The sequence below is a fragment of the Typopeltis vanoorti genome, chromosome 18 (assembly GCF_054136105.1).
Source record: "Typopeltis vanoorti isolate ZY-2024b chromosome 18, IOZ_Tvanoo_1.0, whole genome shotgun sequence".
Lineage (NCBI taxonomy): Eukaryota > Metazoa > Arthropoda > Arachnida > Uropygi > Thelyphonidae > Typopeltis > Typopeltis vanoorti.
The window spans coordinates 94,496,167-94,513,072 of record NC_143566.1 but is presented as its reverse complement, the minus strand read 5'-3'; the positions used below and the strand labels follow the sequence as shown (position 1 = coordinate 94,513,072).

The 16,906-nt window shown below is 36.9% G+C and overlaps 1 protein-coding gene across 2 annotated transcripts in view; it reads left to right on the top strand.

Moving 5' to 3' along the window:
• The window catches only part of LOC150096953 (eukaryotic translation initiation factor 2-alpha kinase 1-like), a 261,883-nt gene that overhangs the window by 124,253 nt on the left and 120,724 nt on the right, over window positions 1–16,906 (top strand). For both annotated transcript variants that reach the window (XM_090408147.1, XM_090408148.1), the window contains exon 9: window positions 14,905–14,988. In XM_090408147.1, the coding sequence (XP_090264273.1) occupies window positions 14,905–14,988 (84 nt within the window). The remainder of the gene's footprint in view (window positions 1–14,904; window positions 14,989–16,906) is intronic.

The following is a 16,906-nucleotide window of genomic DNA, read 5'->3' as shown; positions in this document are numbered from 1 at the left end:
CGAAAAAAGAACAGTTAATTGAGCTTTTAATTGACAGTGGGCTTAAAATGCAATTCTGTGATCTTGGTTTGGCTCGATTCTGGATCTCACCTTCAATGAGAAGTGAATTTCCCGAATTATCTGAATAAGCACTGAAAATCGTCATGCAGTTTTTCAACCTATCTTTGTGAGAAAAGATTTTAATCGCTCCTTCAAATAAAAACAAAATACAGAAATTGTTGTTGTGTGTGTGTGTGTGTGTGCGTGCGTGCCTATCTTTGGCTGAAGTTGACCAATATTGAGCCAGATATCCAGCAACTCTGCAAAGGCCGAGAAGCTTAACCATCTCATTAAAAGTAAGTTGTACCATAATTATATCATATTATTTATTTGGACTAGAGTTTCCAATTATTCTCGTTACTGGCTTTGGAATTAATCCATTTCCAAAATTGGGGATGAAACGGCAGTTATGCAAAGTGACGTCACTGTGAGGCTCACTCTGCTGGCGAGGAGGATAGCTGCCTGCGTACCATTTAGAGAAGTTCTGTATCTCGTATGGTCACTTGCGGGAATATGCAGCCGAGCATACTGAATCCGTCACATGCAGACAACAACATCTATACGGTCATGGATCGTACAGAAACGCACATCACAATGTAACGAATACAAGCAGCACTCAGGACGGATATAAATAAAACCACCACACGATTAATGAATCTGCCAGATTTACGATGACCACTGTTGTGCCACCTGAATAAAACTGGATGGATATAATTAAAACCACCATCATAACATGATTAGTACAATTCACATGCATATGGCATATGATTGCTGGCAGGAAAATGCGCCCGACCACGTGGATGGCACTTTGCGACTGACATCGTGGGTTGGACTGTTTATAGATATCTGGAATGACCTCACATAACAGGATGTCTTAAATTTTTTTGCTGGTCATGGAAAACTTGTCAGGGAAATAAGGCGATTCGTATCAGCCGGAAGTGTGTGTGTGTGTGTGTGTGTGTGTGTGTGTGTGTGTGTGTGTGTGTGTGTGTGTGTGTGTGTGTGTGTGTGTGTGTGTGTGTGTGTGTGTGTAGGGGGGGGGGGGAATTAATAGCTTTGGGATGTACTGAGTGAAATTTTTGGGAATATGCAGGGGATGGTTTGGACAGGACAAGGAATGTCATCCATGATTGAATCCATGGATGTCAAGTTCATATTCAGTATTATGATGAATGGAGTAAGATAAAAACATTTTTCCCTCATCTCACAACGCACTTAGTGAATGGAACAGTTTACATGTCACAGGTCGAATCAGAGAGTGCGTGAAGATAAAAGTTGTTGTGGGCTAGCTTCACGAGTATGGGCAGATGAATGGGGATAACATATAAAAAAAAATCAGCTAACGCCTTTTTATTCCCGTATATAGGGAGTAGACGAGGCTGTTTAGCCCTATCTAACTTTTGGAGCCTGAGTCAATCTCCACTGGTACCCAATCAGCGATAGCTGGCCCAAGGCTCTCACTAATTAAGCAGCATGCAGTGAAGAGAAACTTCTCAACAAGTGCCGCCACAAGACCGCCATCTCGTGGTCCCTAACACTCTTATTTAATGTCTGAAATAATGTGGGTTCTACAGTTGATTTTCTTGAGTTTATGGGATGAAAAACCAGAGTTTCTGGGAGAAAGAACCTGCTTGCCCATGCCAGAGATCGACTAACTCTGGAACCGGTCGAAAAAAGGCTTAGAAAAATTTCTTCTAGTCACTGACTAGATTCGAAACCAAGAAGTCTTCCTTCGTGCGGTCAAGCACCGTGGTATGCAAATGCCACATCCACTGAGCTACACAGGCTCTATTAAATATATAAAATATAAAAGTTGCTTTGGGTAGATAAATGAAGGTATCAGCGGGATAGCACTGACATTCCTCATTCATTTGCCCATGGTGTCAACAGCACTAAAAATGTTGTGGAGTGAGCTTAACGAGTGTGGGCAGATGAATGGGGATGATATAAAATATAAAAGTTGCTGTGGACAGACGAATGGGGATGTCAGCGAGATGCGCTGACATTCCCATTCATTTGCCCACAGCAAATCGGAAGTTAATACCTTTATTTGTTTAATAAAAATTAAAACTTTGTTCAGTGATGATACACTTTTCATTGTTTACTTCCAATTTAATTATCTTTCCATATGTATTTGTAAATGTTTATGTATATGTAAATGTTGTATGTAAATATGTAATATGTATATTTTGAAAATGTATATGTAAATGTCGGTAATCCCCAGTGGTGAGCTATAAGGGGCTTGCACGAGCCCTTTGTTAATTTTTTCTCACATTTGCGAGCCCCTTGTTCGTCTTGTTTAATAATCTTGTAGAACTAGAAAATATCACCGCGGAATGTATACATGCTACTATAATTGTTACTTTAAATTCATATGGATTTTCTGATAACTATATAAAAAATCATGTCATTGCATTTTGTTCTGATGGAGCTAGTGTAATGTTAAGAAACAAATCAGGTGTTGCAATCAAACTTCTACAAAAATTTCCCAACATTTGATTTGGCATTGCGCTCATCATTTACACTTAACATTAGACAATTCAATAAAAAACATTAAACAAATAAATCATTTTGAAATATTTATGGATAAATTATATGCTTTTTATCATCAATCACCAAAAAATCAACGAGAATTAAATATGATTGCAAAAGACCTTGGTATCGAAATTTTAAAGATTGGCCGTGTATTTGGACCACAATGCAGCTTACAGTTAACGAACAGCTCTTGCTGTGTGAAGAAATTACCCAGCTTTATGCAAGCATTTTGCATCGAACGATAAATGTAAAGGCTTTTTAAATCAATTCTCAATTTGGAATTTTTAAAAGATCTAGCATTAATGATTGATATCCTACAGGAATTATCATATCTGTCAGAAGCTCTACAAAGTCACAACATAAGTACAGTAATAACCGACTTACGCGAATCTGGAGTTACGCGGTTTCTTATATGTACATATTCCCGTGACGCCTCACCACTAGTCGTATCTTTCCGCGCCGGCCGCATTCGCCAGTGTCACACATGCTGTGAACAAGCACTGATGTGTTTCGCGTGGTCTCCATTCATACATGATTTTTATAGTCTACAAAATCACATAAAAAATAATAATGTCATCCAAAAGAAGCAAGTCTGATTCTTCTACAGCTAGCAAGAAAAGAAAAACATTGACTTTGGAAACAAAACTCAACATTATTAAGGATTTTGAAGGCAGAATGAAAATTTGTGAGCTATCAAAGAAGTTCGATTTACAGGAATCCACAGTAAGAAAAATCATGAAAGATAAAGAAAGCATTCTCGCTGCTGTGAAAAATGCCCAATCATTGAATTCAAGCATAATTCGTAAACGTCATGGGATTATTGGTGAGATAGAAACGATGCTTAAATTATGGTGTGATAATCAAGTGAGAGTAAAAAATTGCCCAGTTGATTAAATGACGATATGTAGCCAAGCCAAGCTGATTTTTGAGAGGCTAAAAGTAGAAGCTGGAGAAGCAGCCAAAGAAGAAAATTTCGTGGCCAGTAATGGTTGGTTCAACCGATTTAAAAATCGCTGTAACTGGCACAGCATCGTGGAGAGGTGGCAAGCACTGATGAAGAGGCTTCGTCTGCTTTTCCTGAGACACTAAGGCTATCATCGAGGAAGGTAGCTATAGCAGTCAAACCATATTTAATGTAGACGAGACCGGCTTGTTCTGGAAAAAGATGCCTAAGAGAACTTTCATCGCACATGAAGAAAAAACGTTTCCTGGCTTTAAGGCTTCCAAAGACCGGTTGACAGTAATGCTTGGTGGAAATGCAGCTGGTGATTGCAAGTTAAAACCTCTCTTAATTTATCACTCTGAAAATCCAAGAGCTCTGAAAAAAAAAAATCTAAAGCTGGCTTGCCAGTGATTTGGAAGTCAAATTCTAAAGCTTGGGTGACAGCTTCTATTTTTGAAGACTGGTTTAGTCACCACTTCATATCTGAAGTTGAACGTTATTGCCAGTTTAAAAAAATTCCATTTAAAGTTATGCTCATTATTGATAATGCACCTGGTCACTCTCCTGCAACTTTAATTGATTTTGATCCACGTGTAAAAGTTGTTTTCTTGCCTCCAAATACAACCAGCTTACTTCAACCGAGGGACCAAGGAGTTATCAAAACATTCAAAGAGTACTACACACGGCGTTCGTTTGCAAGTCTGAATGAAGCTATGAAGCAAAATGAGCAACTGTCTGTTAAAGAGTTTTGGAAACAGTTCAATTTTTTAGATGCTGTAAGGATTATCAGAGATTCTTGGGATGAAATTTCCCAAAAAACCTTGAATGGTGCCTGGAAAAAACTTTGTCCATCCATTTTTAAATGCGAAACGGAAATGTTGCCAGAAACTGATCAAGTTGCTGAGGCAATAGAAGCTTGCCAGGCAATTAGATTTAGAAGTCGACAGTGAAAATGTCAGCGAGCTGTAGCCTCGCATAACAAGGAGCTTACAATCAACGAGCTCGTAGAGATGCGTAAGCAAAACGGTACTGAAGAGACCGAAACCTCGGATCCAGTTTTACCAGAAAAGCAAATGACAATTGCAAAATTAACAGAAGGTCTCAGCTTAATTAAGAAAGGTTTACAGATTTTGGAGGACATAGATTCTAACAAGGAATGAATTGTAGCCATAAGGCAAGGAATAAAAAAATCACTGGCTTGCTATGAAGAAATTTTGCGTGACAAGAAAAAGACATTATGCCGTCAGACGAATCTATTAGATTTTATGAAACCATCCACATCGAAATAACTTTCTTTTTTTTATGTACGAACAATTACAATTATGATTACTGTATATTTCTTAAAAAATCCCAATTGTTTGTATATATAAATTGCATGCAGAATTATACCCCGAGTTATGTGAATTCGACTTACATGCTTTTCGTTGTTCCCACCTACCGTGTAACTTCGGGGTATCACTGTATTATAAAGACTAAGTTAGGCCCTTTTTTTGCTCGACGATGCGAGCCCTTTGTTAAAATTTCCATAGCTCACTACTGGTAATCTCCACATACATTTAAAAAAAAAATTAAATAACCTAGTGGTCCATAGAATTGCTTTAGACATTTTACTGGTCCTTGGGCTTAGAAAGGTTGAGAAATGCTGACCTAGATCTTGGTGTGACTGTCAACTGTAAAAAAGATGCTGGCCCAAATGAACCAGCATTGTTTCAGTTGTTCACAGGTAGCATTGAGGTTGTCAGGTGATTTTATCCGTATACTTTTGTGTTGGCGTCCTTTCTCATGAATAGTTTACTTTCTCTTACCTACACATACTTAACTTCACCACATGCTCTTTTTGTTTTGCTTGATAAAGAAGTTGCATATTAAGTTTGGTCAGGTGGTCATTTATATAGACAGGCACTGACTTTAACTTTCATCAGACTGTTGGGCTGTAATCTTTAGTTTTCTTGCCTCTGCATTCCATTTATGTTTAACAATTTTTTTTTCACTAATTGGATGACAACGGGCTTGCTATCTGTTTTCTTGCTGGTGAGTATTCTGTAGGCCTACTTGATGTCTTCCTTTCATTATGAGCATTTGGTAAACCATTTATTTCAGTATTGTTCAACCTGGAGCACTGCTGAATTTTAGTGATTTCTCTTTTCAGTTTGTTCATTTGTGCCTTCATTTTTTTCAGTGTACCTTCAATAATTTATTTTTATTTGTTACTTCTGTGTTTTTACTAGATTACTCCTTGTTTTCATTTCTTTCAGCTTTATTCTTGAAATCCTAAATGCATGCAAAGCTGTACTCCAGCAAATAATTAAATAATTAATAATTCTTCTAATTTCCTTCTTATTATAGAGTTATCTCCTTTAATTTCTACTTTAATGGCATTTAGATCTTTTAATATTCTTCTAATTTCCTTCTTATTATAGAGTTATCTCCTTTAATTTCTACTTTAATGGCATTTAGATCTTTTAATATCTGATTCCTGAAGTTTCTTAGGAAAACCCTCATATCTGAATCTACTTATCCTTTATCTTGGTTTAAAAGTTTAGTTAAACCGTTGTTGCTAGTATTTAGTCTAGTTGTAGCTTTAATGTCATTTGTTTGAGAAGTGTTATTACAATTATGACATTTTCACTTTAATTTCTTGTCCTTGGACATTGTACTAAAATTAGATTATGTAATATATGTAATATATAATATATATTACAGAATATAATATTACATAAGAATAATATGATAATGATGAATGTAATGATCTATGGAGAATCTTCCTTTTCTGAAGGTGGCACCCCAACCACCAGACTTACCTCATTTTTGTTGGTAACCAACTTAAGGAAAGTGATATTACTTGAAAGTCTCCAATATAAATGAAGATCATGCTTTAGTGATCTGCTTACTTAATATAACAAGGTGACGAATGCATTGGACAAGGGGGAAATGCATATACAGTGGTATATTTAGATTTTGCAAAGGATTTTGATAAATTGCCACATGACAAGCTAGTAGTTAAATTGAAACAGATGTGGTCAAATAGTAGATTAGTGTATTGGATTGGAGATTGGATGTCTGATACAGGTTGTTTGAAGTTTTTCACTTGGTTATACTATAAATTGAAGATGCCAAGAAATTATATTCTTGGTTTAATCCTTTATCCAACTTGTATATAGAGGCTAATGACTTCACATTAATTACCTTAGTATCCCATAATGTAATGCCCATATCCTTACAAACATGTATAATGCTATGCATTATGGAAAAGGCCACTACCCAGACTGGTTTTAACCTTTATTGACATCTCATCAGTGGGAGCCAGACCCAGAAGTGATTCAAAAGTTGAAGTAATGCAGAAGTCATATTTCCATATACAAATAGTCAAGAGTTGTCACACATTATTAAAATACTCTGAATTAGAGAAAGATGTTTGAAGTTTTTTTCACTTGGTTATACTATAAATTAAAGATTCCAAGAAATTATATTCCTTGGTTTAATCCTTTATCCAAGTGTAAGTGGCACAAATTTTTATTTGCTTATCCTCTATGTACAAGTAGCCCAATCGTGATGTTACTTCAAGCACAATTTTTTATTTGCTTGTACTTGGATAAAGGATTAAACCAAGAATATAATTTCTTGGAATCTTTAATTTACAGCAGGTTGTGTATGGGGAAGTGATATATCAGAAGAGGAAAGTCACTAGTAGTGTGCCACAGGGGTCTGTTTTTGAGGCCTTTGTTGTTTAATTAGTATATAAATGACATTGGAAGGTACTTAAATGGTGATATACAGTTGTTTACAGATGATGATAAGTAGAGCAGATGTTGTAGCCTTGCAAGAGAAAATACTTTCTGAATGGGCAAGTGTGTGGGGATTTCAGTTCAATGTAGTAAAGTGTAAAATTTGGGATGCAGAATATAGGATTGGTGGGGATATCTTAGAGGAGATGAAAGATCTGGGAGTGATGGTGGATCGGAACTTGAAATGTTGTGGACAATTTTGCTAAAATTGTGAGGACAACACTGTGGATAATGGGAATGATGTGGAGAACATGGACATGCAGAAGTAAGGATGTTGTGATTCCAATGTTTAAGTCTTTGATCACATTGCATATGTATTACTGTGCACAGATTTGGTTGCCAGGTTTACAAAAGGATGATAAGTTGTTGGAAAGGTTCAGAGATGATTCACTAAGTCAGTGAATTCATTGAGAGAATGCAAATTTCAGAGCCTAATGGATAGAAGGAAGAGGGAGGACATGATAGAGACATTAATTAACAGATTAATGTGGATGAGATTTTTCATAGAATATCTGGAGACAGGTAAAAAACAAGGCCATCCCTGGAAGCTGTGTAAGGAGGGTGTGATTAAATAAGTTTTTAAGTTTAATTCTCTTCTTTTCTCAGTTAGCAGTTTGAGGCTGAACATACGATCTATGCAGAATCTTCTTTTTCTAAAAGATGGCAACTCCACCACCACCACACTTACTTCATTTTGGTTGGTAACCAACTTGAGGAAAGTCATGTTACTTGAAAGTCTCTAATATAAAGTTTCAAAAATTTCTCAGTTGCTCATGTACAAACTAACTCGTGGACTCTGCTCAGGAACCTATATATTTACCTTTTATTAGTGCTTAGATTTATTTTATTAATGCTCTGCTTTTGAACAGAGGGCTTTTGTCCTCTTAAAGTTTTTGCCTGGTCTCTGGTGACAACCAAGTTTTCACCAGAAACCAGACAAAAACTGTTTTCAGTTCAAAACATCTGTCAGACCAGTGAAACCTAATCTAAGCACTAATAAAAGGCCTAATATATGAGCATTGCCATGTCTTTTAAGTAGTGCAAACCAAGACAACTCTGATGAAGGTTTTATTCTCATGTGCTCCCAGATAAATTTTAAAACTTAAGTTTTAGTTTGACTACAAAATACAGATGGATCTGCAACATTCTCCATTTCAATATTTTACTTATGCCAAATTGAAGCATTTAACTGTATACTTTAGAGTATAAGAATTCGACTTCTTATTATGTATAATGTTTGTGGACTGCAGACACTAGAATAGGAGAAAGAGGGTGTTATGGGTGAGACTCTGAAACTTGTGAAAGGGACATACATGATACCAGATGAAATTTTTCATTTTTTGAAGGGTGGGCAGAGGACGAGAGGACATTCATGGAAGTTGAGAATGAATGCAGTGAAGAAAGATCAGAGCTAGATTTTCTTATGCGTAATGTTTGTGGACTGCAGACATTGCCTTTGGAGGTTATGAGTGCAAATAGTGTGAATGAGTTAGAATTAATTCAACAAAAGGTATGACAGCTGGTTAATATGTGGCCTACCTTGATAAGTATCTGACTCTCTGGAGGGCTTTTCTCTTACTCTTCTTCTTCTTCTTCTGCAGCTTCTCCCACTGAAGTGGGGTCACTGTTTGTAATGAGTCTCCTCCACACCTTCCTGTCTTGGGCTGTCACCACATCCAAGTTCTTCATCTTCAAGTCCTCTTCTACCAGCTCCCTCCATCTCTTCTTTGGCCGCCCACGCTTCCGCCTTCCTTGCACATCCATCTGCATGACCCTTCTTCCCACATATTCGTCCTCCCTCCTCATCACATGACCAAACCATCTCAACCTTGCCTCCTGTATTTTTGCTCCTAAGTTCGTAACTTTTACTGTTCCCCTGACATAGTCATTTCTCAGACGATCCTTTCTGGTCACACCGCACATCCACCTAAGCATTCTCATCTCTGCTACTTCCATCCTGCTGATGTTATTTTTCCTCAGGGCTACAGTTTCTATAGCATATGTCATAGCTGGCCTCACTACTGTCCTATAAATTTTGCCTTTCAGATTGATCGGCACCCTCTTATCGCATAACACTCCAGCCATCTCCCTCCAGTTCCTCCAACCCGCTTGTATCCTGCATCCCACTTCCTTCTCAGCTCCTCCATCTTCTTCCACTGTTGAACCTAAGTATCTAAAGTCTCTCACCTTCCTGGTGACATTTCCTTCCAGCTCCAGATCTCTCTCCTGGCCGCCGCCGACTGCGCAACACATATACTCTGTCTTCTGCTCAGTCTCATACCTCTCTCTTCCAGTACTTTTCTCCATCTTTCCAGTTTAGTTCCTGCTTCTTCTCTTGAATCTACACACAACAAGATGTCATCTGCGTACAACATTGTCCAAGGCGCATCTTCTCTCACCTCCTCTGTTACCACCTCCATCACAATATTAAACAGAAATGGACTTAATGCTGACCCTTGATGCAAGCCAACTGTTACTTGAAAACTTTCTGTCTGTCCCAAACAGGTCCGAACACTTGTCTTCACATTTCTATACATTTCCCGCACCAACCTGACATATTTCTCCGGCACCTTCTTCTCCCTCAGACACCTCCAGACTTCTTGCCTTGGCACTCTATCGTATGCTTTCTCCAGATCAATGAATACCAGATGTAGCTCCCTTTGTTTCTCTCGATATTTTTCCATCATCTGCCGTAACCCAAAGATAGCATCTGTTGTTGATCTACCAGTCATGAATCCAAATTGTTCCTTTGCAATCTCCACCTCCTTCCTCAATCTACCATCAAGAACCCTTTCTAGGATCTTCATTGTGTGGGACATCAACTTTATTCCTCTGTAATTTTTACAGTCTTGTGCATCCCCTTTACCCTTGTAGATGGGGACAAGAGTACTCTCCCTCCATTCCTCGGATATATTTTCCTGTTGGCAAACTTTCATGAACAGGTCCCACAGCAGGTCAATTCCCTCTTCCCCCAGTGCCTTCCATGCCTCCACTGGAATTCTGTCGGGGCCCACTGATTTTCCATTCCTCATCCTCTTCATGGCCTCCGTCACTTCGACTCTACTGATGTTCTGCACCATCCCCTCAGAAGGCTGCCCATCTCCTCTGAGAGTCCTTGCATTTTCCTCATGCATTTTCTCTTAATAATAAATAAAATAATAATATAATTACTCAAGGCAGCTTGAAAAAAGGGAAAAAAAACAATATTTATATAACTGATGGATTATTCTGCTCTTTTGTTCTCTAGAATAGACAGAAGAAATGAATGAATAATTTTTTGGTTGAATTTTTGAAGTTGTGTTATGGATAGATGGAGATATCATTTTTGATCTATCAGTAACAAAAATGAATACAACATATGATCAGTATGATATTCAGCTTGCATTTCTTTTATAATTAGTTTAAAATCATTACAGATAATATTTAAACTATACTGTCAATTTTTAATCATTAATTAATGAAAAAATGGCATTTCTTTATTATTATTATTATATGATGAGTCATGGGAGGTTCATTCAACTGACATCATATTTATCATACTAAATCTTAATCCTTAACACTCCCTATATTAACAACATATTCCAGTAATGGCTTCCATTAACTCAAAGTTCTCCATGTAAAATATCTACTCCTCACACCTTTCTTCACCACACTCTTACATAACTTTCAGGGTTGGTGTCTGTTATTCCCCTCTTTCCTTCTACTCTTTTTATAATCCCCTCAGAATCAATCAGATAAAATCTCCTCATAAATCTAAACATCTCTATCATATCACTTCTTTTCCTCCTATCCACCAAATTCTGCAATCCACATTCCTTTACCATCTCTCCATTGCCAACGTTCCAGAGTCCTGATATATTGTCTTAGTCACTTCTTACCTTACCAAGTGTGGTCTGACCAGTGCTTTATACAGTGCCACAACTACTTCCTTATCTCTTCATGTCAGCATACTTCATATCCTAGGGGCACTGATGTGCAGTCTGCAACACTTACAATATACTCTCTAAACTTCACTCTGCTGTCAATCATCACGCCCAAATCTCGAATCTCATCCACTTCCTGTAGTACAGTGCCATCAATATAGTAGAGTCTTATATTTCTGCACTCCAAAATGCAGCACCTTGCACTTATTAATATTAAGACTACAACCCCACTCCTATATCCAAGTGAAAAAGTCTACTCAAATCTTTGTGAAGGGAATTAACATCAGCAGTGCTACTTATAATTCTCCTCAACTTTGCATCATCAGCAAACAACTGAAGATCCCCAGTCAGTCCATATAATATATCATTTACAAACAAGTTAAACATTAGGGGCCCAAGGACAGAACCCTGGGGGCATGCCACTGGTTACCTTACTTTTTTTGAGACACTGTTCCATCATACACAACTTGCTGGTATCATCCAGTGAGCCAATCACATTTAACCAATATATGAGGGGGGGGACTGAAAAGTTCTGATAAACACCTAGAACAAAAATGATATTCAAACAACTGATATAACCACAAGAAAGAAAGAACATATCTTAAAACCCTTTAACCCCATGTTTCATCAAATTGTAATAATTTGTTCTTTTTCTTTTAGGATATATAAGAAGACATGTCAGAGGTTTTAAAGAAATTTGAAGACCCAGAGATGCATGCTGTCATCGTGTTTTTTGTGCTGCAATAAATTCTGTAACTGAGATTCACCAGACTTTGTGTGAGACTTTAGGGGACTGTGCCCCAGAATATTCAACAGTTGATTGCAAAGAGTCTGAGGATATCCAGGGAATGAATTGGGGTCATTATCCACCAACATCTGGACATGTAGAAGCTTACAGATCTCCAAATATTTGAATGCTGACCAAAAGAGAGAGAATGTGTGCTGTCATCTCAAAGGATTTTGGATCATTTTGAGAAATCAGGTGCAATTTTTTTTTTGCTCATATTGGCAAGAAGTTGCAAACCCAAAAGTCAGTAGGTCAGATTCTTGCCATTGTTTTTTGGAATATGGATGGTGTAACCTTTACCAGCTACCTCAAAAAAGGTGAAACTGTTACAGCAGCAGTTTATTCAACAGCTCTGAAGGAATTGAAGGAAGCACTGAAGATAAAACAGCATGTGAAATTGATCAGAGGTGTGTTGCTTTTGTAGGGCAATGCACCTGCTCACACTGCTCACGAAATGGAACAGACAATACACAACTTGGGCTTTCAATCTTTGCCTCACTCACCCTATTCACCAGACCTGTCCCCATCTGACTATTTCCTATTCCCAAATGTAAAGAAACATTTAAAAGGAACAAAATTTACCACAGATGATGAAGTCATATCTGCAGCTGAGGACTGGTTTGTGCAATAAGGGAAATACTTTTATCTCAGAGAATTGCAAATGATGCAGCAGCATTATAACAAGTGTATGACACTTCGTGGGAAATACATAGAATAATGTTTAAGTTACATGGTCTACCTCAATTCCTTCATGGTGATCTCACAACTTTTCAGCACACACCCTCATACTATTTATCCCATTTTCTGTAGCTTGTATACACCAACTTATGTGGTAATCTATCAAATGCTTTTACACAAGAATATCACTCTACAGTATATGATTCTCCCTTATCCAACACATTTCTTACCTTATCATTAAATACAAGTAAATTGCTAAAACAAGACCTACTGTTTGCAAATTCATGCTGACATCATAAAGAATACTATGCCCATCAACTCAATCTTGTATTCTGTTTCTAACCAATGTCTCCAACACCTTGACTACAGCTGCAATTATACATACTGGTTTATAATTGGAAACTTCTGTCCTAGAATCATGCTTGTGGAGTGTTATTATTTTGCCTTCTTTCTACTCCTTAGAAACCTTACCCACTCTAAGACTTTCATTAAATAACCAGGTCAAGGGCATAACTAACTGTTGTGTATTCCTTAAATATATATAGTAATATGCCATTTATTCCCACAGCCTTATCTAACCCAGTCAACACTAGATACAACTTTGATTCTTTTTTGGAATTTATTTTGGAAGATATTTCCAAAACTTGTTTCACGCAAGCGTGATAAAATTTTGCTTTTGCTTGCTCATATTGAAATAAGGATGAATACAAGAATATAATTTCCTGTTGAGAATCATTTAATTCTTTTCCCTGAAAAAAAAACAATGCTATGCTCATGGGAAATATCCCTTGAATCTGCTTTCAGTATCTCTACTGGCCTGGTTCCAGCTGGTAAGAGAGTTCATCTTGAGAGTAATTTTCACAGACAACTGGAGCCAGAGTTTGACACAGTGGCACAGATCCTAGAATGATTCACGGTTAGAGTGCTTTGTTTGCAAGATCACTCATAATTTTAAGAATTATTTTTTGTCACTAATTGAAGGCAGAAGCAAGTCTGATATTTAGTGATATTTCTCATAATGCCTAGCAGTATGGAAAGTATAATAATATATGTATTATAATGTATAATGTTGCTTTACTACATTTATTCCATAATACACAGCATTATGGGACAGTGAAATAGCTGCTTCTACATGTAAGTAGTCCCTTTGTAAAGACTTGTTTGATCAGCAAATAAAAGTTTGAATAATAATTTTTCTCCTTGACAACAAATGTACACAAAAGTATGCGCATTTCTTTTCAAGTATACTTTATAGTGATTTGTTACGATCATCTGTTCATTATTTAGAAGAGTAAAAAAAAAAAGGAATAGATGATCATGTTACAGTAATGCCATATGAATGAGAGAGAGAGACAGAAGCACAGAAGGCACAATTGCTATTTCTGCAGGTGGCAGATTTTCTACATGTTCTTTCATAGTCAGGTTTGGATTTGTTTTGCACTTGTTTTAGATCAGAGTGTATGCTAAGAATGAAGTTTGAGTTTTTGTCTTGAACCACATGTGATGTGCTGTGCTGTGCTGTTTTTTTTTTTTTTTTCTTGGACTGCTTTGGCATTCTTTGAAATATCACATCTTAGATATTGGGTGGAAATTTTGAATGGAATGGGCAGTAAAGGTCCCTTCATTCTAACATGGATAATTTTTGTAACTCAATCAAGATCTGAAAAATGGAAATGTATGTGAAAAGGTGAAATAAAAATCCTGCTTGGGTCATTAATAATGCCTTGAAAGACAAGAGGTTGAGATTGACTAAGTAGGTGAGGTGACCTTTAGAGTATACTTGGAAGCAGAACTGGTTAAGAAAAGATCAAGAATGTTAAGTGAGTGGAGAGGCATGCTTGATAGGTGCATAATTGCATTAGATCACTGAGTAAATACTTCAGCATTTCTTCCAGTTTGGTCATGGCAAGTGGGGAAAAAAAGGAGGGCATTTGGAATGGGGCACATTAAAGTTACCAAGGAAATGCCTTATCCTGGATATTTTCTTCACTTATCTGTTATTTATTACTTAAATAATTTTTCAAAGTAATTACTTGACATCCTGCATATATTGTTTCTTTGGTGGTTATGTCACCTTTATTATCTTCTGCAGTACTCTTTTCTCGATTTCTAGCTTAGAAAGGTTTTAACTTTTTTTTTTAATAGCTTAGTTGTTATTGATTGTATTTCTGATATGTAAGATTCATTATCTGTAATTTATTTCTTGATCAATAGGTGGAGAGTAGAGTTGATAAGTCGCATTATGCCATAAAGAAAATATGTTTTAAATGCAAAGATGGCTATGCAATTCTTAAAAAGGTAATTTGACCCAAAAAATACTAAACTATAAGTGAAATTATAAGATTTTTATTACTTTTGCTTATTATAATTTTTGTCAATAAATGCTGTGTGAATTCACTTCATATATTACATAGATCCACCATTATTACAGAGAAAAGAAAAAAGTGAACTAAACTGTTCAAAGTGGTTATGTTTATTTATTTCTTTTTTATATCAATCGCATACATGCAGCAGAAAAACCTATACTTTTTCTACTTATGAGGGTTGTTCAATAAGTCCATGCAAAGTTTAAGAGATGGTGCCACCAGTATGTATCGAGGTTATATTTTGTTGCTGGCAACTGTTGGAGGATCACACGCTAAGTTTCAGTCAGATAGATATATTACTCTGTGTTTGGCATTCATTTGAGTCGATCAAGTACCGTGATTTGTGAAAAATGGATGAGAAAGAATTTCCTGTAGTGATTAAACATTTCTTTTTGAAAGGCAAAATGGATCAGGAAACCAAAGCTAAGCTTGATAAACATTATGGTGAGTCTGCACCTTCGATTAGAACAGTTTATATATGGTTTAGTAACTTTCAAAGTGATGCTGAATGTTCTGGATGTCCTGTTGAGGTCACTACTCCAGAAATTATTGAAAAAATCCATGGGTGATGGATGATAGAAGAGTGAAGATGCGTGAAATTGCTAAGGCTGTGGGCATCTCAAATGATTGCATACATAATATTTTACATGTGAGAAAACTATCCACAAGATGGGTGCCACATTTGCTCACAGTGGATCAAAAGCGTCAACGTGTGAACTGTTTCTATGGAATCCAGAGGAACTTTTGTGTCGTTCTTCTGGATGAAACATGGAATTCACGACTACCAGCCTGAGACCAAGGAATAGTCAAAACAATGGGTTGCAAGTGGGGAATTTGCACAAAAGAAAGCAAAAACCGTTCCTTCAGCAGGAAATATTATGGCCACTGTCTTCTGGGATGCTCGTTCGTGGCATAATCTTCATAGACTTCTTGGAAAAGGACAAAACAATTACCGGAGTGTATTATGCATCTTTGCTAGATCATTTAAATAATGAAATAAAGGAAAATTGACCACACTTGGCAAAAAAGAAGATTCTTTTTCACCACGACAACACACTCGCTCACTCTTATGCAATTGTGACCACAAAGTCGTTCGATTTACGCTACAAAGCCCTTTCAGATCTCCCCTACTCTCCAGATTTGGCTCCCTCGGACTACTATCTGATTCCAAACATGAAAAAATGGCTGGCAGGAAAGAAATTTTCATCAAACGATGAGGTGATTGTCGAAACAACTGCCTATTTTGAAGAGTTGGACAAATCATACTATATGGATGGGATCAAAAAAACTCGAGCATCGTTGGACTAAAGTGTATAAACCTCAAAGGAGTCTATGTTGAAAAATAAAAAATGTTTGTCCCAAAAAAATTGTTTTCTTCATTTTTGCATGGACTTATCGAACAACCCTCATGCAGCAGTAACTGAACATCCATCTGAAAGAGAGGAGAGCAAATTAGCAAGTGAGTCATTAATCAACCTGATTACTCTCTTCTGTACTCAGTCGAGCATTTTTAGAACGCTCATAGGGAAATCACTCCAAATGTGAGAACCGTATGCAATACCTCAAGAGGAAGAGGAAATATATATATATACACATATCAGGGGCAAATATTCCCAGTATGCTAAGTGTGCAGTGCACATCCACGAAATAGCAATATCACTAATATTATATTTTTGCATTTATTCCTCTCAAAGACATCTAATTGTTTCCTGGCTTCACGTGATTCCTAAAGTTAAACACAGTACACTAAAGTTTCATGAAGAGGACACTTTTTGATGTGCAAACATTGCATAACATTCACGTTAATAGCTCAGGTGTGCAGTCGCAAATACATACATACACCTTTGAAC